General features: G+C 30.9%; 1 protein-coding gene across 2 annotated transcripts; it reads right to left on the reverse strand.

The window, feature by feature from the left end:
* Nucleotides 1-176: 176 nt before the first annotated feature.
* On the reverse strand, nucleotides 177-27,257 carry LOC127705869 (phosphonopyruvate decarboxylase-like). 2 transcript variants are annotated; one of them, XM_052210223.1, is made up of 12 exons: nucleotides 27,097-27,257; nucleotides 22,239-22,340; nucleotides 19,996-20,013; nucleotides 12,813-12,957; nucleotides 10,584-10,714; nucleotides 9,006-9,165; nucleotides 8,182-8,237; nucleotides 7,519-7,628; nucleotides 7,117-7,227; nucleotides 6,063-6,168; nucleotides 3,424-3,624; nucleotides 177-2,573 (listed from the first exon to the last, which is right to left on the reverse strand). In XM_052210223.1, the coding sequence occupies exons 1-12, from the start codon at nucleotides 27,148-27,150 to the stop codon at nucleotides 2,394-2,396; spliced, it is 1,374 nt and encodes a 457-aa protein (XP_052066183.1). In that variant the 5' UTR covers nucleotides 27,151-27,257; the 3' UTR covers nucleotides 177-2,393. The 2 variants fall into 2 exon arrangements, with proteins under 2 accessions (XP_052066183.1, XP_052066182.1); XM_052210222.1 differs by having other exon boundaries at nucleotides 19,996-20,016.
* Nucleotides 27,258-27,266: the final 9 nt, after the last annotated feature.

Consider the following 27,266-nt stretch of genomic DNA (forward strand, 5'->3'; position numbering starts at 1 on the left):
GTTTTTATCTCTTTGGTAGGGGAGGGTGGTAAGAATGATATTAAAAAAGAAGATTCCTGATTAAGAAAAATGAAGAAAACAATTGTCAGAATAAATATCCATGTAACAGGATAAAAATAATGTTCAGAGTTAACAAATGTCTTACATCAAATACATAAAAAAATCATTTATCTGTAAAAAAAAAAAAAAAAAAAAGTCTACAGATGCCGTAAAAATTCATCCTGAATCTGATATTTCTTTATTACCTGGAAAATGTACAAGATCATTTCCCAGTTCAGAAACAGTGTTTTTTTTTATTAAGCAAAACATATTTTTTGGCTTTTTTCCTGATGGTTAAAAACAAGAAATTAACATAAGCCTCATATCAAATCTAATGCTGCCATATAAATAAAAAGATATCACACATAGAAGTAACTGTATTCTTGAACATTATACACGGTAACTTTCTTGTTGTTCTTGAACACACTCATATAATTACAAAACTACATGGATTTCAGTTCTTTGGAAAGAAAATACAGAAAAAAGAATGCTTTCAAAATATTAATCGTAAAAAAGGTTGTTTGGATGTCATATCCCACAATATGTATATGCGTACAATATGAGAGATAATCCAAAATATTGAATGATGGTCCAAAATTTCATGGAAAAGTTGCATAAAATTTCAACTTTTCTTCCACAGTTATACATGGCATTCTTATAAAATACTCACTTTGAGCAGAAATGATATTTGCATGCATGAGTTGATATGATAGTGATAGAACTGGAAGATAAGGTAATCTTTCAAAGGGAGACTACTCTATATTAATAATAATGGTGTAGAAAAGGTGAGGAAAAAAAGAGACTAGAAAAGAATCAACAACTTCTTTGCTATACTAAACACCAATATAAAAGTATTTTATACAGACAGATATAAAACACTTTAACATTAATTAACTGTCATTCAGCTAAAAAGGAATATAGAAAAACAGTATTTTTGTATCTAGCTTTTATTCAATGGGACCATATGATCTAAAAGCTTCAAATATCTGTGATACAGCTTCACAACATTCTCACAAGTTTGAACAGGAGATCACTTTTTTATTTTGAGATTCTTATCAAAATTCAATGTATATTTTATGATAGATGATCCATGGTGGAAAATTGATAGAACATGATGAATAATAAAAAAAAAACTGAACATCAGTAGAAATACAAAAACATAATAGAACACTTAATTCATTTCTCATTTAAAAAAGTCAGAGTCTATACATCATTCATAAAAAAATATCAAAATAATAAAAACAATGAAAATTGAAAATGTTTTGCATAGTGAATTTTGATTGGACTTTTAAATAAATTTAAACATTTCAGACACTCGAAAATGAATTTGTTGTTAATGAAACTAGGTTACAATTACATTATATGTTTTTTTTTTAAATATAAAGAGGTAGTTGTAATCTAACTATTCAGAAACAGTTCTTATTTTGGAATGTATGGAGAGCCCTATGAGACATAATTTTGTCACAGAGTGTAAAGACAGAGAAAGTTATGTCATGAAAGGGTTTCAATTTTACAGACATGTGAAATAACTATTAGTATACATGACATTTGAGAACAATCATGAGTCAATCATATAAAATACTGGTGAGTACTGGTATATCTTATTTTCTAAAGTTCACGATCTTGAAATGCATTGGATGATCAATGAGGTTCTTCAGCATGACCAAGCTAATTCAACTTCCCATGTTAACAAAATTATTACGATAAATAATACAATAATATAAAACAGCAGCTGTAGTTTTCCTTTAGAACTTATTATGATTGATTCAACATATATCAACAATTTTATAACAAACATACACACTGATAGAAATCTTCCTTTAATATATCTTAATATTTCATTTGAGAAGTTTTTTTTTTCTGGCTCTAAATAATATGTTTTATCTGAAATATTTACTTATCAAAATTAAAAATGTCAACTGCAAAAATTATATGTATAAGTACAAATGTATATCAACAAAAAAATTCACATTCAGATTTTTGTAAAATTGTAACAATAACAAATTAAGTTGAATTGAGCAATGACTTGGGACAGCAAGATTTTTAACCTATCCTTAAAATCAAGCTTAGACAAGCAGCAATAAAAAAAAAACCATTATCTATCATTGGTGGTCTATTAAACTTGAAACACTTAATGCTATTTGATTACCCAATGTAAAATGACAAAAAAATACTGTTTACCTCCTGTTCTAAAACCCAGAACAGTTTGATATTATATGAATACAATAAAAAGAATCCTAAAGCACTTCTAAAAAAAATGAATACCCCTTCTTTGATAATTATGTAAATTTAATACCTATAAATTGCAAGTTCATATGAAATACCAGGAGAAATGTTTTGAAAGAACTGATTGTTTATCCAATAGCTAAGAAGTGCATAAAATCTTCTTTATTTTGTAAAGGAGTTCTAGTGGGTCTGCCTAATTGTTTTCTATGTCCTTTCTCTGCTTTAATCTCTAACAACACAGGTCCGTTCATTGACCTCATTGCTGTTATAGCAGCTTTTATCTCTTCTTCTGTTGTTGCTGAAAAGGCCTGAAATAGATCACATATTCACTACTGATTATTGGTATACATTACTTTCACAATTGGTAAATCTTATTTTTCTTAAACTTTCTTTTTATTTTGTATAATGGAATAACAACACTTTACTGTCTTAAGATTCCTATAGACCAATCTTGAGTTGTTTTTTTTTTTGATGAGTTACACTGGTCAACCATAGGTCAATCAGCATAAATAATGACATTGAACAATGGGTTATTACTATGACATAATAACATTAGCATTGTGACATAGGAAATGTACTGGAAATTTCGCCAATAGATTGAACGTGTTTATTATTAGGTGGAGAAGTCTTGAGGGCCTGGTGCTAAATGATCAGTTTTTGTCATATAACACACAAGCACTCTCATATAACTTTAGACTGCATGCATAATGTAATTTTCTAAAGTCCATTATAATTTTTCTAGTAAAACAGCTTGAATTAACTATACAATGGATATATTTAAATCTTTTTGTACTTTATAATCCTTCAAAAACCAACTGTTTATAAACAAGTCCTTCATTGCCCTTATCACAGATTTAAGTAAATGTCTGACATCTTTCACTGAAATCATTATATGCTATAGGCACAAGTAAACAACTTTGCAAAATAAATCAATGTTTGAAAAATCACATTTAAAAAATAATTCCAGATATATTTTTTGTAACTGCATCAAATAAGCTACAACATTTTTCCACTCTGCATGAAGTTTCAAAATATCTAAATTCTAGGCAAGACTCTTATTTCTAAAATTTGAAAATTCAATTATCTTTAGTGTATAAAAGTATCCAATAGATAGATAGAGTGGTAGAATGAATGCATAATATGTTAGCTATATCATACCTGTTTATAACCACAACCTTCAGCTATTTTAACAAATGAGAACGTATCATGGTTCTTTGCATCTGATGGTTGTCCTCCTACTGAATCATGAGCTCCATTATTTATAATCACATGTTTTAAATTGGCTGGCCCATTCTGACCTATGGATGCCATGGATCCTAAATGCATAATGGCTGCTCCATCACCATCCAAGCAGAATACCTTTTTAAAGTAAAATGATATGTGTGAAAGTCTTCATGAGAATACGACACAGATAAGAAGCTAATTAATATTGGATATAATTCAGAAAATTTAGTATTGTACATAGTTAATAATGTTTCATGTAAGTAAATGGAAAAAAGAGAAAATATTTTGTTAACTCCAAAGGGAGATAAATCTCTTGTCATTTAGTACAATGCTATAGATTGCAAAAAAACAATTAATTTCCCCATAGGCAACAATGGTAGCCTTTTTCGAGATATAGACTTTAGAAAGTTGATTTTTTTCACAAAACCTTGCTAGAATTAAAGGAAAATTATTAGGACAGTATTTTTTGGCAGAAAAAAATATAGGTTCCTGTGGCTTTTCTTTACATAATTTGTACTTTCTCCCTTGCCTATCAATTTTGCACTCAAAAACATGTGTCTCATCCTAGCGTAGAAAAGATTTCTCAGTTCCGTTAGGGCTGAGGAAAAATATTATTTTGCCTTTGGTATAAATTAGAGTGCACAAAGTCTCTAGTAGTAACATATACCAAGTGCATGCATCGACCAATCAGGATTAGCCATACTCTTTATTCTGAATACCATTTCATCTTCATAAAATGGCTCTGCCCATAATATTTAATGGTTGATTGTAACATATATAGGTCTGCTGAAAAAAACCTCAATTTATTATAAATAAATGTGGATTGTGTCCACATGTGGACACAGATGATGCCCCCGCTTGCATATCATATAGTTATAAAGGGACATAACTGAAGAACGGTAAAACTGACGCTACCCTAATTTGAACTTGATCTGAGTTTTGTGGTAATAAGCATTGTGTGTAAGTCTCATAACATTTGGTTGAGGCTAACTTAAGTAGAGAACAGAAACGAAAAATTCAGTAATTTTTCTATTTGTAAACACGCATTACTCTAGAACGTTTGTGTGTAAGTTTTATAACATTTGGTTGAGACAAACTAAAGTTAGAGAATGGAAACGAAAAATTCAGCAATTTTTATGTTTATAAAGGGACATAACATAAGAATTGTAAAAGTGACGCCACCAAATTTCGTACTTAATCTGTATTATGTAGTAATAAGCATTGTGTATAAGTTTCATATCATTTGGTTGAGGCACACTAAAGTTAGAGAACGGAAACAATATTTGTACTTGATCATAGTTTTGTGGTAATGAGTATTGTGTATAGGTTTCATAATGTTTGGTTGGGGCAAACTTAAGTTACAGAATGGAAACTAAAAATTTTGCAATATTTTGATTTATAAAGGGGCAATAATGGTTTAAGTGACACTACCCAAATTCAACTTGATCTGTGTTTTATCAGAGGAAGGCATAAAAATTGTTGAAGCAGTTTTCACACATAATTATATACACATATTTTTCAGTACATTTAATTGGTGGAAGGAAGCACAATACACATGAGGGTTATATAATGTTAAATATCAGGTCATGATATATAATGTTGTGTAAAGATCAAAGTTTGACATTTCATTTAAGGAATTCTTCAGAAGCTTGTAAAACTATGTCTGTGACTGTCAAATCCCAAGTTGATGAAATAAAATAAAAAGAAATAATTCCAATGAGTTTGAAAAGGTTTAAAATCCCAAAAAATTAAATTCTGAAAAAGTCAAGCATGATTTTGGAACATTACTGTCATGCCAAAACATGACGTAGATATCAATGAAAACTTTCACTTTTGACAGTATAAATCTATATTAGAAGCAATAAGTGAAATAAGGCATGAAGTTAAATCCTAGACATTAAGCTTTAAAATTCAAACTTTAGACCCTTAAAGACAATAAAATTGAGAATGGAAATGGGGAATGTGTTAAAGAGACAACAACCCGACCAAAGAGCAGAAAACAGCTGAAAGCCACCAATGAGTCTTCAACACAAATCTATCAAGAAACAACATATTTAAAGAAAAATCTGTGGACTGGTTTTAGAAGAAATAGAAAATTTAAAGATAAATTAGGGATCTTTTATCATCGATTGTACATGCATTCTTAACAAATGTGTACTTATTTTAAGAACATTAGCAATTAAAATAGTTACTTATTAGTTTGACTTTCAGTTAAAGTTCCACATGCCCAATATACATGTAGTATGCAAAAATCTTACAAAAATCTGTGACATTGACCATGAAGCCTCTTAATATTAAGGAAGTCTTAATGCCTAGGATTTCAGCTTTATTCTTGATATCACTTATTGCCACTAACATATACTTTTAGCACAAACAAAGACAAAGGAATGTATTACTTTCAATAATAATATAAAGCAAACATCATTGTATTCTTTAACATAGGCTATAGTAAAGACAATGGTAATAAACATTCATTCAGTTTGACATCACATTGACTATACAGGCATATTTGTTTCTGTAGAACTGTACTGTGATACACTACATTAGAATGGTTTTAATCCCCATCTTATTACCTGTCTTCTTGGCTTCTGTAGTGCGATTCCCAAGGCTATTGTAGAGGCATGACCCATAGAACCTACTGTCAGGAAATCTTTCTCATGACCCATGTCCTTTGTTACCCTGAAAAAAAAATAATACTGAATTATGAATAAAAGGAGATGTGGGCTAAACGTTAACAGACAGCAACCCAATGATATAAATAAAACAGTTATCCAAAATACACAATGATCAATTAATTGTAACCAAAAAAATTCTTACAGTTGCATTGGTAGCTACATTGTATTGTTAAAATGGAGCATTTTCAATATTCAAGTTCTGTCCTGGTAAATTATATAAAATGAAAAAAACTGGAGCAATTTCAAGGCCATTGTATTTTCCATGTAACTGGGTCATAGAAAACAGTGCTCCTACAAAAATTGACAACCAGGACTCATTTTTGAACTCTTTAAAAGATAGAAGATGCTTATATTTACTTGAAGAGTAATAAATTTGCCAGACCCTTGTAATGCTCTATTGCAAATTTTATCATTTACGAAAGGGAACAAATCTTGAAAAATAACAGGAATAATCTTCAAACAAGCTTGAGCAGATTCTAAAAAATGTAAAATTGCTAGAACACTTACATCACCACTTTGCCAATCTACTATGTTATTAAGGGGTATAACTCATCTATAGACCTAACTTTAAACAAGCTAGTGATATCATTTAACAGAAGCTTAAATGAAAATTATCCTATGCTGATGAGAAATGTATTTGCTATAGTTCTTATGATGTGGTTGGAGATAAGGATGCAAAAATACTGCACTGAGAAGGGAATTACAAACTTTTCACGTACTGTAAATTCAGAAATTATTGCGTGCATTTATTATTGCGATTTTTGAAGAATGGACATAAATGCGAGATTAATTATTGCGATTTCAGGAAAAGCTGCATACAGATATATGCATCAGATATCAGAATGCGAGTTCTTATTATTGCGATACTGACACAGTCCCATTATTCGCATTAATAAAAACCGCGCAATAATTTCTGAATTTACAGTATATAATCAACAATATTGTGACTTACCTGTATTCAAATAACTCTCTAGATGTCATACCAGTTGTGCTTATAACAACATCCTTATTTCCTAAACAATCTACTATAACTTTTAATGCACCTTCCCTATTTAAAGGAAATCTGAAATTTAAGATAATGGACAGAATTAAACTATACTGTACTTGGTAAAAAATTATGCTGTATGCATTGTAATGTACTGAAAACTATTAGAGGGAGTTTGAATCATAGGACATGATTTCAATTTGCCTAGTCGTTTTCAATTAGAAGATTTTTTTATAAGCTGGATCTGTCTAAATTGGCCTATAGCTTTCAGGGAAGATTTTTGAAGAAAGTCCAATAATAATTGGTCATTTTAGAGTTTACTTGCTTACTAAATTATTGATCTCCTTAGTGTACAACCTATATACTTACTGTGGTTCTCCAGTCTTAGGAAGTTTGTATGGAGAAAATATTTGTCTCTTAACAAGTAAGGCATACGGTGCATTGGCTTTCTTCATATAATGTTTGGCTGTGACCAAAGCCTACAAAAAAGATACACCTTAAGTTAACTCTCTATTGGAATACATGTAGTTATATGCTGAACACAATGTTATGACACTCAGTGCTTTTGGCAGTTTCCCCATTTTTCAATTAAATTTTTGCTAAAATATCATATTCTTTATTTCACTTTTTTTATTCTATTTTTCATCTTATCTCTTTGGGTTAGATTGATTGATTGTTGGTTGCTTTATGCCGCATTAGCACATCTTTGGGTTAGAATTATTTTTCCAATGCTACATATATAGATTGCATGGGAATAGTTTATTGAATTATATTCTAAGATAAACATAAATGTACACATTAAGTTTAACAAAAAGTGTTTACTGACAAGTTTTCAAAAGTGTCCAATTGACAATGTTATAATCATATTGAGGACAAGAAAATTTATATATATAAGATCTGAATGTCTCCCTTCATTGTACTGTAATAAAAGCAACTGTTTAAGATGTTAGATTAAAAGTTAAGAGTCTACAGGCCAATATAAGACCATCAAGTCAGTGTCTAATGAATGAAGAGATAGAATTTTAAACCGACCTGTTCAGCTCCCTCTTGGTAATCTGGTAAAGGCTGGAATGGTATACCTAGTGCAGCTGAAAAGATATTTTTAACATATGCTAGTCTAATCTCTAAATAGTGTAAGCAGAAAAATAAATGTGGCTATTATATTGGGATGTTGTGAAGATATTTCAGTAGGTAATTTTATAAAGTTAAATTACCTACTGAAATATATTTTATGTTAAAAGAGAGAAAATTGTGCACGTCTATATATATTAAAAGAGAGAAAATCCTTAAGGAAATAAATCTAATGTTTACTACTAAAGAAATTCTTATACCATTTGTGTCCAAATAACTATTCTACTGGCAATTAATGGTTTGAAAAAAAGATCTACAATATTTTTTAAAGAAAATTAAGACACAAACAGCTGTTAAAAGATCACCATTATTTTAAAGTAAAACTTTTCTTTTGGAATCTTTTTACTTCACATTTGATCTGAGTCTAGTTCTTGTATGTTTTTCTAAGTCCTGTTATTCCATTTAAAATCAGTCAAGCAAAATGATTGAAATTTATAGTTTGCTATAATATATATTTATCTGACCAAAAAATACCATACAAACCTCACTCAAGAACTTAATCAAGTGTATACAAAACTTATCATGTGTAGTTTTTTCACAACAAAAGAGCAAATTTTTGTTAAATCAAAACATGCTGGCCATCTTGATTTTCAAATCAGCATTACTAAATATATGATACATGTTTTACATCAGCTATTACAGACACTAGATTTGATTAAAGTACAAATTCACAATAATACAGAAAAACACTAAAAGATAACCTTTCAGATTAAAATCAAACTTACCTAAAAGACCTGGAGTTGATTGTCCTTGTGTTGTATGCTGTGGCTCATCTCTCTTGCCTGGTTCTCCTCGCCAACCAATAAACAATAACATAGGGATACTGTATACAGACTGTGATGTCAGAGACATTATTGGGTTAACTATGTTACCTAGACCTGAGTTCTGAAGTATACAATTATAGAGGTATATGATATACAGACTGTGATGTCAGAGACATTATTGGGTTAACTATGTTACCTAGACCTGAGTTCTGAAGTATACAATTATAGAGGTATATGATATACAGACTGTGATGTCAGAGACATTATTGGGTTAACTATGTTACCTAGACCTGAGTTCTGAAGTATACAATTATAGAGGTATATGATATACAGACTGTGATGTCAGAGACATTATTGGGTTAACTATGTTACCTAGACCTGAGTTCTGAAGTATACAATTATAGAGGTATATGATATACAGACTGTGATGTCAGAGACATTATTGGGTTAACTATGTTACCTAGACCTGAGTTCTGAAGTATACAATTATAGAGGTATATGATATACAGACTGTGATGTCAGAGACATTATTGGGTTAACTATGTTACCTAGACCTGAGTTCTGAAGTATACAATTATAGAGGTATATGATATACAGACTGTGATGTCAGAGACATTATTGGGTTAACTATGTTACCTAGACCTGAGTTCTGAAGTATATAATTATAGAGGTATATGATATACAGACTGTGATGTCTGAGACATTATTGGGTTTACTATGTTACCTAGACCTGAGTTCTGAAAAATATAATTACTGTGGTTTCATATATGTTCGTGGATACCAAGTTACGTGTGTTGAGGATAAATAAATGTAGTATTTTTGTGGATATATAATTGGTGACTCACAAATAACCATGAATCCATAGTACATAGGTATATAGTATACAGTCTGTGATGTCAAGGACATCATTCGTAAGACCTGAGTCCTGGAATAATGTTTGAATATTTGTTTTGGTTTAACACAAGCTTGTTTACATTTTTTTTATGACATGACATGTTAAGCTATTGGTGGAAGAAATATAAGTGTAAGGAGTAAACAATCAACCTTCAAAAAGCAACTGCATGGTAACAAATTCTAACAAACCAGTTCAGAGACAAAATGCTTCTTACAAATTGATTTTTGTGAAAAAAATATAGGAAGAATGAAACCTTTGTTGTATTTCTGATTCTTTATCGATGTGTTAGGTAGATGACATTGACAACTCAGCTGATAAGGCCCACTTAGTATAATGAAAAATAAAATGTAAAATCATACAATGAAAGACCTTTCCCAAAAATAAGTCCTCTATGGTTTGAGAAAATGGCCACACAAGCCTTTTTAGTAGGTTTTATCAATAAATTACCCACCTAAGTCCTCTTGTGTAATCAACAGAATCCTATGCAACAATTAGCTAATTGACACATATACTAAGCCTCATAACCAACATCTCCTCTGATTAATCTTGTCATAACACAGATGTGTTCTAAATTTTGGAAATAGTTCAAACTGAAGTTTTGGAGGAAGAAATCTGCAGTTAACTTCAATATTCTTGAATTTTACCTGTAGATAAACCATTGAATGCTTTCCTGTTGCTAGGTGATAACCTGATGCCAAGGCAACAGCATTGCCTTCATTAGCAGCTATCAGGTGTTTCCCTTCAGGTGCATTGGCTGTCACATAGGCACAAAAATCTGTAAAATAAAACCAAAAAAATAATTTTATTACCAAAAGAAAGTTACAAATAACTATTTTGGAATTAATTACAATCATTTTCTGTTCTCCCTATAGAACAAATCAACAAAAACCCTGTGCAACATAGAGAAAATTTATTGAAATTTACATAGAATGCACAGAAATTGTGAAAATCCTGTAATGCATACATAATAAAGGTTTAAAATCCTTTTTGGTTAAAAATTTCCCCTGCAAACAGAGCAGAATTCTGATTAATTTACTTGTAGGTGAAGGAAGTAAAGTTCAACAGGTCTGAAATTCTACTTAAAAATGGAGATTCATTGTTAAAGCTCTGACACTTTAATGGATTCTACTAACATTATTACAACTAGATAGACATGATGCCCTTGCTGCATGAATATAGTGTTACAAACATTGGATTCAGTTAAACAGTGATGTTGCAGTTCAATATGAAATGGTTGTGTCTATACCCACCAAGAAGGTTTATATAACATTGTGTCATTAGTTTTAAATTTCAAGAACATGATATGAAAGTTTTAGCTTGAAAACTGTTAAAGAAGTTAGCCAACAAACCATGTATCCTACATGCCTTTTATTAACACAAAAATGACAAAGTTCAACAACCTATCATTTGTGGAAAATTTAAAGAAAAACAAAATCCTGACAATATGCACACCTTTAGTATATGTACTAAGACCCTACACAATGTAAATGTTCTGAAAACTGTAGGAAGAGTTAGCTGGAAAAACCATGTACTCTGTATACCTTATAATACAATAAAATGACAAAGTTCAACAACCTGTCATTTATGGAAAATTTAAAGAAAAAATCAAAATCCTGACAATATGCACATCTTTAGTATATGTACTAACACCCTGTACAATGTAAACATTTTTGCTTGAAAGGTGTAGGGAGGATTTAGCTGGACAAACCATATGCCCTATGTGGGACAGATCGATGGACAGGGGTAAAACAATATCCCCCTCCCCCGAAATTTTTGTTGCAGGGGCATGAAAATTAAAATTTAATTTAATTTATACTCAGTCTTCACAATAGACTTTTGAATCTAAAGGCCTGAAGCTGAATTTTAAGAATTTTAGTTAGATTATATTGGCCTGTGGAGATGATTTTTACAGGCCTGGGCTGGTGGGCCTGTGGTTGAGCGCGAAGACTGTATAATACTAGTTTACACAATTTTATGACTATCTTCATCTATATCTACTTTGTACATCTGTGGCCAATACTTATATTATAATCCTATACCTAGTGTCCCTTATTTATTGATGGCATGGCATATATTTATTAACATGCTCTCTTAACTTATATGTTTTAATATCCATTAATCAGCAATTACTGGTTTGTTTAGTAATTTTATATTCACATCAATACTTGTCCAATGATGTACCATGATGTAAGCTGTTACAAACAGCTTATCTTCAGAAATCATTAAATACAATGTACTGTCCATTGGTTTTAAATCAAATCAGTGTGTGCCTTCGTGTTTGATGTTTGATGTTTATTGAAATATTGTCTTATAACTGTGGTATATAGTTCACTTGTTGCATTGATTCTGATCTTTGATCTCAATTGACTACAAATGACGTGGTCCAATTTTTTCACAAAAAATCGCAAATTTCAATGCAGAAATGTACTTTATTTGTAGGGATTTTCATTTAATAAAGAAAATTCATATGAGCAATAATAGCACTGGTCCTATAAGATACTGACTTCTTCCTATTATTTCATGAGATCTTTGTCTTCTGTTCATACACCCAGTCTTTTTTTCTGTTTGCTTTTACTCTTGAACAGGATTAATGAAATGTTCCATGCTTCATAGTGGCAAAGTAGCATGCTCATTGCTTTGGCATGGGCTTCAATTAGAGTTGCCAACTTAAGCCCTTTCAGTGAGAATACTAAAGAATCACTTTAGTGGAATGAATACAAGAAGAAGGATCAAAAGATACTTGTAACCATAATGCTGGCAATAACATGCAGAAACCATAAATACAATTACTGGTTATTTTTTATTTTTTTAGAATAATTGATTGTTATGTGTTTAATTTATTTCTATATTAAATAGAAAGTTTAATTCTGAACCTTTTAGCAGTGAATCTGGTACTCCAGTAAAGTAATCTATTCCAAGTCCTACACATGCATTGTAGAATTCTCCTGGGTTTAAAAAGTCTCGGACAAGTTCAGTAAATTCTGCTTCTTTGTTTCTCCTTTGTTGTTCTTCATATTGCTGGAAAAAAATATATACACATTATGGAAATTAAAATGATTTTTTTATACTTTCTGTAATTTTATTGTCTGATCCTTCCCTCATGAAAATCTGTAAAATCTTCAAAACTTTTAGTCTTGAAGGCATTCTGTATACTTTGACTTTTACTAAATTGAAATTAAATCTTGTTATAATAAGTAAACACTTTACCGCATTTATCTTATTGTTTAAGTTCTGTAAGGCATATTGCATTCGTGGATATTATTTATTATCATGTCAACTTAATCAAATATAATATAGGCTAAAACAAATTTATTCAGGAACACAGCCAATTTATAAAATATTTACAATTCATTTAACAACTACTACCATCATTTACTGGGGATTCATTTATTTGCATGGGTTCCAATTTTTCGTGGATTGAAGAAAACTTTTTTTTTTCGTGGAAATTTGATTTCATGGTTTTGTCAAAGTCTGCATACAACCTCATAGAAAAAGTCATTCGTTGAACATTTTAATTCGTGGTTCACCTGTAACCACAAAATCCACGAAAACTGGTATCCAACGAATAATAATGAATCCACAGTAGTACTCTATCAATCAAATACACTCTTATTACAGGTCCTCAGTATTAAAAACATTTTCATCTGCGCTTAAAAAATCAAAATCTACTGTACAGGATTGCAAAATCCATTGTATTAAAATAGAAATTAGAACAGAAGACAACAATTCGCTGTACAGGATAGCAAAAACAATTGTTTTTAATGGCAATAGGGAACACAGATCTTTTTGAATCTGTCGCGGTGAAAGCTGGTGATTGGGTGTGTATGACTATACAAATAAGTTTATTTCATTCACCACAAATTGGAACAATAGATAGGAAATAGGAAAAGCATATCATCCCAGCAGTTAACATTCTAAACATGCACCAACTATAAGATACACACATGAACAAAACCACCTTATCTAGAATATAGAAAAAAGAGGTTAGACACAAAAGAGGTAAAGTTTTCAGAGTAAATTTAGGAGGTTAGACACAAAAGAGGTAAAGTTTTTAGAGTAAATTTAGGAGGTTAGACACAAAAGAGGTAAAGTTTTTAGAATAAATTTAGGCTTTACCACATTCAACTTCAGAGTACATTTGAACTAAGTCCCTCCTTCTTTGTATAAAGCTTTATAATATTTATCATATCATATATTGACAGTAATAGTGTAAATTTAAAAACTCACATTTATTATTTTACAGGAGAAAACTACGAATTATATCAGCAAGTTTTTTCAATCAAATATTCAAGAGCTAAATTTTTTAAGAAATTAAAAAAAAATTTCCTCTTGTAAAAAACCCAAGATATAAGTGACTTTTATTCCTATAAATGTACATGAACTTCACCCGAAAATTTTGGTTCTACACCTGGGTAAATATTTAAACACAGAAAAATAAAACATAAATACAGAATTTCAAAATTTCTACTGTTTATCATGAACTTTATCCATTTCAACTACTTTTGATAAAAATAATCATAAAATACAAATTGTTTATTTGCAAATACAAATCATATGGTCATATGGTGACCTATAGTAGATGAGATGCTCCATCATATGGTGACCTAACCAAGATAAGATGCACCTATGTAAGGTGACATTACCAAGACAGGATTCTCCACTGTAAGGGGACTTTACCAAGAAAAGATGCTCCATTGTAAGGGGACTTTACCAAGAAAAGATTCTCCAATGTATGGTGACCTAATGGTTAACCTAGACAGGATGCTCCAACTTCAGCTGACCTAACCTAGACAAGGTGCTCCATCATAGGGTGACCTAATCTTGATGGGATGTCTCATCATATGGTGACATAACCTAGATTGGATGCTCCATCATATGGTGACCTTACCAAAATTTGATGCTCCATCAAATGGTGACCTTTCCAAGATTTGATGCTCCATCATATGGTGACCTAACCTAGATGGAGCATCCTATGGTGACCTAACCAAGATGGGATGAACCTATGTAAGGTGACATTACCAAGACAGGATTCTCCACTGTAAGGGGACTTTACCAAGAAAAGATGCTCCATTGTAAGGGGACTTTACCAAGAAAAGATTCTCCAATGTATGGTGACCTAACGGTTAACCTAGACAGCATGCTCCAACTTCAGCTGACCTAACCTAGACAAGGTGCTCCATCATAGGGTGACCTAATCTTGATGGGATGCTTCATCATATGGTGACATAACCTAGATTGGATGCTCCATCATATGGTGACCTTACCAAAATTTGATGCTCCATCATATGGTGACCTTTCCAAGATTTGATGCTCCATCATATGGTGACCTAACCTAGATGGAGCATCCTATGGTGACCTAACCTAGATGGGATGTTCCATCATATGGTGACCTAACCTAGATGGGATGCTCCATCATATGGTGACCTAACCTAGATGGGATGCTCCACTGAATGCAGTACCATCTAAGTTCCATTTAGAAATCATTTATGGCCATTTTATCAGAAATCTAAGAGTGTAAGGGCTGCAAAGCCAATTGCTGCCAAGTTAATGTTTGTGTGACTGTTAGTTTTCATCCTTAGGTAAAAGAATTACACCTGACAGGAGACTACATTGATCAAATTCAGGAAAGACTACTTACAATTGATCAGAATCATTATTGAGAAGTGGTGAGACTTAAAAGAGATATATAATGTTTGGTTTTTATCTTGCCAATTGTACCCTATTTATCTAATTTTTTTTGTATAGTTCAAATCCAATGTTTTTTCATGCCTGAGAATACCATTACAGAAACAGAATACAATTATTGCAAGAAAAACTATAATTAGTAAGTGTATAACATATGCTAGGCTCAACATAAATCATTTGTAAATGCATATATTAGTATTGAATCAATGAAATTGGTGCCCAAATTATTTAATAAGTCCAAGTAAAAAATATCCCTGTTAAGAGTGACCCATTCTTTGTGCACTTATTGTCCTTCCTTTTCTAAAACCACTGAAATCATGTGAAACATATATCTAAAACAAATTTTTATGAGAAAAAAAATGTAGAGCTAACTTTGAAGTCACTTAAGCTACCAAAGAGTTTTTTTTACTTGGCCTATGTATTCAAAAGATTACGAGCACAGAAGTCTTCATGCTCTGTACAAAGTTACATGGGAGCTGCCTTACCTTTTCTTGCAGAGACTTTAATAATAATTATCATCAGCAACCACAGAGGTCACATGGAAAATAAAAAGATACATGTTTAACAATTACAGCATGTGTACAGTGAAACCTTCTGTAAATGAACCATGTAAAATCCAGACCAATTAAATTTTAGGATTTTCAGTTCTTGTTTGATTAATTTTTTATAAATTTCAAACAAGAAAACTTTTATAATATTGCACAAAATGAATATAAGAGGTTGTTGGAAAGTGTCTGGAAATATAGGTTTCACTGTACATTGAAATTTTAGGGCATTTCAACTGTATCTCTTTGTGCATCTGCAATAAATTAAGCAAATTGTGTATGTATTTGATTTATATTAGGTAGCTTAAAACAATTATTGGTTATCATTATCATATGATACATTAGATGCACAATTTCTACTGAAATTTACTAAGGAATTTCAGAAGTTTGCCATGAAAATAAAAAAGAATTTGTGTATTTGATGTTAATTTCTTCTACCAAGATGTGAATATGAAAGATGTCTTCACACTTAAAGTAGCTCAGATAAGTATAAGTAAGCACAGAGAAGAAAGAAAGACAAGTCAAATGAAATAACACAGCAATAGATGAGCACAGGCAAAGCTTCACCCTTCATAATTTCATAGCAAAACAAAAAGAAAAGAATGGAAAGAAAAGATATAGAAAAACTAGACTGGATGAAGTAATCGTATTGATAACTGTGCAATCGAGATTTATATACATCTTATATTTAAAATCTTGTTTTCTGTAAATTTTAGCTCTAAAATGAGCATGCAATGTAAGAATTTGTACAATTGTATATATAGATAATTATAAAATGCTTATTCACTCCCTCTCACACAAACATACACACAAAACAAATTACAATGGCAATTTATGTAGTGTTATAACTTTGCAGATACCTGTTTATATAAACTGTTTCTCTATAACGAACAAAATAATGAAAATGTTTAAAAATTAATAAATTTGAACATAAACATGTTTTTTATGAATAAAAATATAACTGGAAATTTGACAACAAATTCAAACAAATTTACAATGTCCGGCCATCATCAAAATTTTGCATTTTAAATTTAGCAGGAAAACGACTTTAAAATGACACTGATTTGAAGATTTTTGGGATAAGAATTATCATGTTTATAGCTTCTTGAAAGTTACACATTAAACAGGTCCAAATCTTTTGTAAGAACACTGGTTCTTTTGTAGTACAATTTCATACATTTTCCTTCGGGAAAGGAGAAAATTGCAGGCTGGCCTTAACTGTCAATATCTGAGACTACCTATTCAATGGTTATGTATCTTTAATAGGTAAAATAATTTTATTAATCTTGTATGGTTGGAATGTGTTATCATAGTAAATATCATATGGCGTATTAAGTCTGAAATTCTTCCCTGGAATCACGAGTGATAACATGAAGCAAGTTACCTCCCTTGCTGTGAAGTCCTAAATGCTTGTAGCAAGAAATAAGCAGAATTGAGTGTCTATGTTTAACCTATCTTTCAACATCTTATCACATTCAATAATGAGGAAATGGTTGTTAACTGAAGTAACTGTAAACAAAAATTCTACAATTTCTCAAAATTTTTTTGTATTACTGCACAAGTGTCATCTCAAAACATTTGTTTTTTTACACAATATACAGAGGCAAAGGTACTAAAGATTTTGTTCTAGCTAATTAATTTACTAATAATTTGATTTCTGATTAAATTTATGATATAAGTATGGAAAGTTAGATAAAATATAATGAAAAATGTATAATATACAAATCTCCCGCCAGAAAATGTTCTCCAGAGGGAAATCATCCACTTGGGAGGTTTAAACATCTGACTCCTATGATACTGAAAACAACTACTATTTCCAAAAAGGAAAATAACTAGCCTCCTATTGTAGTTTTACAGATTCATGATTCTGAAAATAACTAGCCTCATATTGTAGTTTTACAGATTCATGATTCTGAAAATAACTAGCCTCATATTGTAGTTTTACAGATTCATGATTCTGAAAATAACTAGCCTCATATTGTAGTTTTACAGATTCATGATTCTGAAAATAACTAGCCTCATATTGTGTTTTACAGATTCATGATTCTGAAAAAAACTAGCCTCATATTGTAGTTTTACAGACTCATGATTCTGAAAATAACTAGCCTCATATTGTGTTTTACAGATTCATGATTCTGAAAATAACTAGCCTCATATTGTAGTTTTACAGATTCATGATTCTGAAAATAACAGGAAGAACAATAGTGAACCATGCATAATACAATGTGCTTTATTAAAGAAAAAAAAACATTTCTGCATTTTAAGTATTTTTTCTCACAAGAAAAATTCAAAAAACGAACTCCCCTCCCCTAGCCCCTTCCCCCCAAAAGGATTGACTATGTTTCAACATTTGCCTGGAAAAATTGCAAATGGACACAAACCAAAAAGTAAATTCTTGAAAGTTCCAAGGCTGATGGTTGAAAAAGAAAGGAGTTGACTACACAAAATAGGTACACTCTAACAATAATATTGCTGAAAATGACTATTAGTGTCACAATCTGGATTCAAAAGTATATGCGAAAAGATGTGTTCCTCTTCAATGCATATACAAACATTTTAGAAAGTACTGCAGGCAATGTATGAAATAAACAGAGGAGTTTACACATAACATGTATCCTAATGACTTTTCCCCCCTTCAGTTTGACATTCACCATACTATGTGTAAGATTTGCCCTTTGTTTGTGCAGCCTGGCAAAAAGCAAATATATGTTTTTGTATTTTCATTCATGTGTTAAAATATTATTATATGAAGCAAAAACATATTAATGTATTTTTTTTTTTATTATAAAAATTTGAAATTCTCTTTTGCACTATTTTATCTAACCTTGAACATGTTGTTCAAATGATGCATTTGTATTAAACTGTAATAAACAGTTGACAAGACCCAATGTACAGAAGTTGCTGTATTTATATATACTGAAGTTAAAATGGTTATAGTGTCATATGGCTAGGTAACATTTGACTAAATACAATATGCCAAATCATATTTCTTAGAGCTTTGTGCAATGTTTGTGATACGAAATATTGTAGTCACATTGTAATTTTGAATTTGATATTATAATATTAGACAACAAATGTATACCGGTACATTCCTTTATGAATTTAATTCATTTGAAAAATCTTTTATAAAGAAATAGTGCATTGAAGCATTTCTTGTATTTAATTTCATAATGCTAAATGTAATAATCACTGTTTAAAATGCTGAAGACATAATATTTTATTTACTTAAGATTCCCCCAAAAATTATCACTAGCCAACTGAAGACAATTGTACAACTTTTTTTAGGTTAATGTATGCTATAGAAATTTTAAAAGTCTATCCTGTCTAAATGACTGATACATATATGCATTTCTTACATAAAGAGAGATATATAATTGTTTTTTTCTGGAATATGGGTCTTCTATGTTTAACATTGTATCACTTGCTACAGATGTCTCTTGGTGTCTAGTTTATTTATTAATTTGTTTTTGACAGCCAATTCAATTAAAATGAGATATCCATTTGCACTTGGCCACTTTTGTTGCTTGGTGGCAAGTGTAGTAATCTAATTTTACTTAGTGTTGATAGCAAGTCTTATATACAGAGTAGTTCCTGGTAAATTCTTAAACAGCTTAAAGAGTAAAAAAATATAACTTCCTTGATAAACAAACATTTATGACCATCATAACATGTTTGTATCAATTTTCCTCAGTAGGTAAAAAAAAACTCATAGAAGATCCAAATTTCAAGCATTTTTCCATCTAATATAAAAAAATTAATTTGTAATAGTTGTACAGTTGCCTTTTTAATTTTTTAATTTTTTAAATTCCACTGAAAAGCCACTTACAGATGGAGTACCATTACCCTGCTTAGAAAGAAAGAAAATAAACAAAGACATTAGACATAATAATGATATGTAAATGATATTCAGAAAATCAAGTGAATATGGAAAGTCAATCAATTATTATAAACACTTTAACTTATTTACTGTGTCATCTTTGTAATTCATAATATCAAAATGTTGTATATTTTCATTCATTTTTATATGTTAGTACAAATTATACATGAACTGGCTCTTTTTATCCCATATAGGTCTACATCTTTTCAGGAAACAGTAACACTTGTTTCAACTAACGCCAGAGGCTGTCCTGATATTAATGTAAAGATATGAGTTCTTTACATGGTAGTTCATTGATGACTATACTATAAAAGACTCATATAGTCAATCATCAATCAGTCCACCTCCGAATAGATTTAGTATCATAACAGAAAAAAAATGTGCTTAGCCGAGCGCAGCTGAATACGACCGCAGAGGTCCAACCCTGAACAGTTGGGGCAAAAATTTACACAATATTCAAGCTTGATACAGGTCTGAATTTGGATTGTAATTTAATATTTGACACATTATAGGTTTCTGACACAGAATGAATGTAGTCAAAGAACTTGAAATTGGTTATATGATTTGAATTTATATTCAATTGAAAATTTCTTGCTGTTGTGCAATAATTAGTAAATCAGACTATATAAAAAGAATTAACAAAATAAATTGTGACCCCCAATTTTATTTTTGGAAAACTGATAATTTCTTAAATCTGGAGGAAAAAAATTGACCCCCCCCCCCCCTCAAAATTTTTTTTGGTTGGGACCATCACCCCTAAAAACAATCCCAACCTTCCTTTTGTGGTATTGAACCTTTTGACTAAATTTCATAGAGATCCATACACTTTAACTAAAATTATTGTCCAGAAACCAAATGTCTTCAAATGACGACAACGTGATAGCAATATACGAATGCAAATTTTTTTGCGGTTGTATAAAAACAGTCCAAGATTAGTAAGACCTTGTGCAATGTTAAAATCAAGAATGCAACATTGGAACTGTAAAATGTACTTAAAGTCTATATTTAAAGGACTATACAGATCAATAAGTTTATTCAATGGAACAATAAGCCCCCACCCTGGATTTTATCTAAATTTTGGAGTTTAAAAAAAAACATAATCATTAAAAATTAGGATGTGATATGCTGCCTTAGTATATTGTCCACTTGAACAGCAAAACTAATCATCCTTGAGAGAATTTGACAAATGTTTTTTTGTATTATGTGGTAATGAAATCTATACTAGGTAATTTTCCAGTTATACACCAAAACATTCACTGAAATTCAAGCATCCCTACAGATACATAAATAACAAACTTAAGTTGTCAGATATACTGTAATAAAGTGGCCAATTTATTCCTTATTTTTTTTCTTGTCCATGATTTTAATTCTGACCAAATTCACACAACATGATGCAAAAAAGGATATTTTTGCCATTGAAATTACACAAGTTAGCGAAAAAACAAGTTAAACTTATGGCTCTCTTATACTACCCGTGTCCCTGGCTATAGGTAAAAGGTTATTAGATAATATATGAGTGAAGGATGTTAAAATGCATCACACAGTAAAGCATCATGCTCACATGAAGATTGATACCAAATTTCAGGAAGCTCTGATTCCTGATTCCTGAGAAAAATTTAACACTTACTTTTTTTTACAATTCGCTTAGAAATATTGACTCTAGGAACCCTGCATTGCTGACATAGGATCTATTCTATATAAATTATTGCCATATGTTATAATACATTAAACACTTTTTTAAACAGAACTTAAGGTTTTGGTAGCTCAATGTACCTTAAAATAATTTGTTTTAGAGGTTTCCCATATTTAAACCCTACATGGTATCTATGTGTATTTATCCAATAAAACTGTTGAAAAAACATTTGAGCCCCAACTTGAAATAAAATTCCTTTTGGAACCCAATACGCAAACAAACTACCGGTAAAGAAAATTAGGTGACAGACAGATGGACTGAGACGACAGATGGGAATAGCTGACATGGCTTTATATGCAAGATGAGCTAAAAATGATGAATATATAAACTTCAGTCATAAAACACTTCATTGAAAAATAAAGATGAGGCAAACATGAACTCCATCAAAAGGTTTTCAAATAAACCATAAATTACTCTGGTATGTTATGTATCACTGTTGTCAATTGTTGAGACTAAATTAATGTGGAACAAAACAATTTAATATATTAATGTGACTAACCTGTTCTTGCCCCTGTGGATTCTGGTGGATTACAGGGGTAGTTCTCATTCCTCTCTGTAAAAAAAATGTCCTGTTCCCTTCAAGTATCTTTGGTTGCTTTAACTGTAATAAAAAAAATAATCAAAGTCATAATGTTGGGTTACACGAAGTACTGGCATTTATTTAGGGTTAAATAAACATTTAGTCTCTATAGAAAATAATATATTTAAAAGCAAATAAAAACATTTTTTATTAAACGGAAATTGACAAATAGTTGATGCAGACATTTTGAGGCACTCTTTCTTCTTTTCCCTTTAATCATTGTCATTGCTCCCTTTTAACTTTGTATTTTTAAGACTTTTCTGTTTAAAGAAATTTGAATTTGGACTCAAAAGTAATCATAAACATACATTGATGATAAATAATCTTAATTTTCTGGAATGTGTAAAATAGGACTACTTTAGACATAAGAAAAGCAAATTTGGACAAAAATATTGGACATAGTATTGAGGCAATGAGCTTGGCATTGTAATGTGCTAGATCATGGAAACAATCAAAGATCTACATATACAGCATTCATTTAAGATAAACATAGAAAAAATTGGAGAGGTTCCTTCAAAAGATTCTGTATAACCTCACAGAATGAAATCAATGCTTAAAATGTCCTAAACAATGGAAATTCTACCAATGACCTGAAATTATTTTAATTTTGAATTACAAACATATTCCTTTAAAATCTGAAACAGCACATTTTAATCATTTCTACAGTATAAATCAGTGGCAGATGGGGGCAGAGAGAAAGTACAACCCACTTTGATTGGAAAAATATATCATTACTATTTAAATTAAAATCGTCCAAAATTTTTCACATTGCTACGCTCTAGCAGTTTTTCTAGTTTTATGCAATTACACCCCCTTTTCAAAAATCCTGGATATGCCCCTGCAAATGTATGTTGAAAGTACATAAATTGAATCTTTCCGATGATAAAGACAATCTTACAATGTAAATAAAGCATATATACGTGTATATATATATGTAAGGATTCTGGTATGGAGAGGTTGAAAAGGACGAGATAGTAGGAACATTTTAGTTTGATGTTAATTAAAAAATATATATTTCATTATTCAAAATTGTTAAAAATATAATCTATCTCTTCACATATTGAAATCTAGTCTACCTTCATGATATGTTGAATCTTTCTTCTTTGAAGTTGGCAAGCAGTGAATGGATAATTAAGTGAATAAATTCAGGGTATTAAAAAACCTTGAAGGTACATTACATAAATTTACATATTACAAAATGTCTCTTATTCTCAATCCTAAAGTTCTCATCAAATTTATTTCACTGACTATGCTTTAACCCTTTTCCCAACATTTTTCCCACTTATTTCAAAATTTGTGCTTAAAATAAACAGGACTGGAACATGTGGAATGAAACAAAATAAGAAGAGTTTTGTCATTGGCCTGTTTTTATGAAGAAATGAAATGCTTGTGAAACATGGGGTTCCTGGAGATGAGAAGCGATAACATCCTGTCATGATTAAATTCCAAATATAATAAGAGACATCAAATTCTGAGGGAATCAACAACTCATTTGCTATGAAAATTCACCCAAAAGAGAGATTTTTAATTGAAAAAATTCGAACTTACTGTGTACTAAATTATGATGAAATCAAATATCAGTACTGTCATTTGAACAAGTTTAAATTTCTTTCCAACACTCCAATTTTTATGTAAATTGATAATGTTTAACAGACTGTATGAAATACAAATAAATTCTCATTTTTCAATAATCTATATATCGTGTATATAGTACAAGTATATATAAATTGTGCAGAATATATATTAAATTGGTTTATTTGAGTTTGACATAAATCTCGATTGTAGACTTGCTTTCAATTCTAGTCTGTTTTGTGTAGAGTACAAAAACAATATATCCAAAATAATGTACAAAATGTACATGCAGGTTTTTTTTCCTGTGTACTGGTTAAGAAGATGCTTCTGCACCAAGGCATTTCCAAACCTTGTCCCATAGACAATTCGGCACAGTTTTGGTCATTTCGGCACCTGGACATTTCAGGACCAAGACAAATAAGCACTCTCTATATTTCCTGTTATCATTGAAATTTAAGAAAAAAATAATGATTAAAAAGTTAAGAGTTTTGATAGTGATATTAGAATCCTTACATGAAATATGCAATACAAATTTGATTGTGTTTGAATAAACAAATTTAATCAAATCATTATGGATTGTAGTTATGCATCAATCAATATTTTAATGAGTTTTGATAATTTCTCAATGAAGAAATACAGTATCAGGCCACTCAGTGGCCACAGAATTATTTGTTAATAATAAGGTCTGAAAGTTTAACAGTGGAATATAAATATTTTAGATATGTTTATTTTTTATTAATTAATTTTGCTAAGATATGCTCATAACATTATTGTTGTTTTGACATTTGTAGTGTACATGCATGTATTCATATACAGTAGTGTCCGGTAATTCTGCCCGTCCGGTTAACCCGTCCACTCACATTTACTTCCATAATTGTCACTTCCGTGAATATTTCGTCTGCCATTTTATTCATAGGAACTGTACTTATCCTCACTGCATGTCATCTTTTAAGAAAAATCCTTTATTTTTCCTTTGATCTTGCTGACTGATAATTTCTGTTCTCAGCGGAGTCGAGTGATATGAAAATTATCGCTAGAAACTAAGGGAACATGTGCCGTTGTCAAGGAAATTAAAGTCTTCATAGGTAAAATAGCAATAAACAGATTATCATTGGTTATCTCAACTCGATTGCTTTTCTCGCTTTCGCCGTACCGGCTCAAGCGAGAAAATCAATCTCGTAGAGATAACCAATGATAATCTTTAATTATTGATTACAGAACTCATTTCTGACTTGAAATTCATTTTTTTTCGATTGTCTGGAATCCCTTTATAATTAAGTGGTCTATTAATAAATCACCACTTTTCTTTCATAATTATGATATAAACTGGCCCTACATACACATTTACTGTGCATGGGTGGATTTACCAGACAAACACATTTCCGATAAAAACACAGATGACCCACTTCTGTTGTTGATTTTAAAATTTATTTCAGACATTTTTGGGGAAATGAGATAAAATTCTCAAAATTAAGTTGTCAGTGAATAGATTTATATTTAATTTGATACAATTTGTATATATTTAAGCAGAAATACATAAAATCAAAGCCTCAGTATATGGGTGGAATTACTGGACTGCATCGTATGTAGTATTTGGAAATAAAAAATATTCTATTCTATTCTGTAGTAAATGTAGATATATGAGGTGCTAATTTGTCTTGATATTGAAATATCTTGAGTGCCGAACTGTCTTTCACTGATTCCGAAATGTCCTGGTGCTAAAGTGTCAAGAATTCATGTACTGCACCACAATAGTGCATCTCGCACACAAACAGTCATTATTGATGGTGTTCAGTCAGACAAAATTAACGTAACATCTGGTGTTCCCCAAGGAACAGTTTTGGGCCCTATCCTGTTCCTTGTGTATATCAACGACTTTAATGAATACATCAAACACAGCACCCTAAGATTATTTGCAGATGACAGTATAATTTATAAAACAATACGAAACAAAGAAGACACACAAAAACTGCAAGAGGACCTTACATCAGCAGCAAAATGGGAGAAGGACTGGCTCATGTCATTCCATCCAGACAAGTGCTCAGTCCTCCAGATAACAACCAAGAAAAACCCATTAAAATTTGACTATACTCTCCACCAACATGTACTGCAAAAAGAAACATCCACAAAATATCTGGGCATTACTATACAAACTGACCTAAAATGGAACAAGCATGTAAACAACATCACAGCTGCAGCCACACAAAAGCTGAACTTCATTAAAAGAAATTTAAAGGTAAATTCAAAAACAGTTAAAGAAAAAGCATACATAGCACTAGTAAGACCAAAGCTAGAATACAGCAGCTGCGTCTGGGACCCACATACCAAATCACAAACACACCAACTTGAGATGGTCCAGCGCAGAGCAGCAAGGTACACATGCAACAGATACCATAACACCAGCTCAGTAACTGAAATGCTGCAAACACTAAATTGGGCAACTCTTGAGAAAAGGCGAATAAGAACACGCATCATTTTCTTCTACAAAATCATACATCATCTTGTAGCCATATACCCGACAGATCTACTCACACAATCCGATACAAGAACACGACAACATTCACATATTTATTCTTTCAGACCCATACAAACCACTAAAGACTCATACAAGTACTCATTCTACCCAAGAACAATCTTACAATGGAACCTTCTCCCAGTAACTGCAGTTCAATGTACTACTCTTGAAAGTTTCCGAAAACAGATTCCAATATCTGTTCTTAATAAACATCTAAACATTTAAATAAATTCTACAATGTATATAGTTTTAACCAAAATGTAAAGTACAAAAACAGAGGAAAAAGAAATTAAATTTTTATTTTTGTATATTATTCACTGTAAATAAAAATTAGATCCCACGCACGCGCGGCATAGTAAAATCAGTGCCCGGCACGTTATCATCAGTATGTTGATGGAGTGCTGAATTATAAAGAAGAAGAAGAATAATAAATTTAGAAAGAAATATTGTGCATGAAATGCAAATTTTAGAAACTAAGGATCATAGTTACAACTTTAAATAAACTTCACTTTAAGAGCTGTGATTAAAATACTGTTTAATTATTTTTTTTATTTGTTAGTTATATTTTTGTTTCATTTCTGACATTACTTTTAAATTATTGTTTTCTGCTCTGCTGTTTTTTATGTTATGTCCTATTATACTAGCAGAGATCATATGCACTAGAAAAAGACAAACTGTTCAAACACTTACCAATAATTTACAAATTGAAGAACAAAGTCTATTCATCTTTGTGAATGTTGCCATTTTGTGAAAAATGCTACGAATACACAAAGTTTTCACAAAACATGAATACAAATATTACATTCAGATAACCAGATAACGTTCCGTGGTTTCCGAGCACGCACCTGTTAATTGACCCG

The sequence above is a fragment of the Mytilus californianus genome, unplaced genomic scaffold, assembly GCF_021869535.1.
Source record: "Mytilus californianus isolate M0D057914Y unplaced genomic scaffold, xbMytCali1.0.p SCAF_6, whole genome shotgun sequence".
NCBI lineage: Eukaryota > Metazoa > Mollusca > Bivalvia > Mytilida > Mytilidae > Mytilus > Mytilus californianus.

What these genes read in the sequence shown, in the direction of transcription:
- LOC127705869 (XM_052210222.1), bottom strand. Translation starts at nt 27,150, where the DNA reads ATGGCAACATTCACAAAGATGAATAGACTTTGTTCTTCAATTTGTAAA. An exon ending in ATTCAATGGTTTATCTACAG is followed by an intron (nt 9,166 to 10,583) that starts GTAAAATTCAAG and finishes TGTATACTTCAG; the next exon opens with AACTCAGGTCTAGGTAACAT. An exon ending in TACAGAAGCCAAGAAGACAG is followed by an intron (nt 3,625 to 6,062) that starts GTAATAAGATGG and finishes TACTTTAAAAAG; the next exon opens with GTATTCTGCTTGGATGGTGA.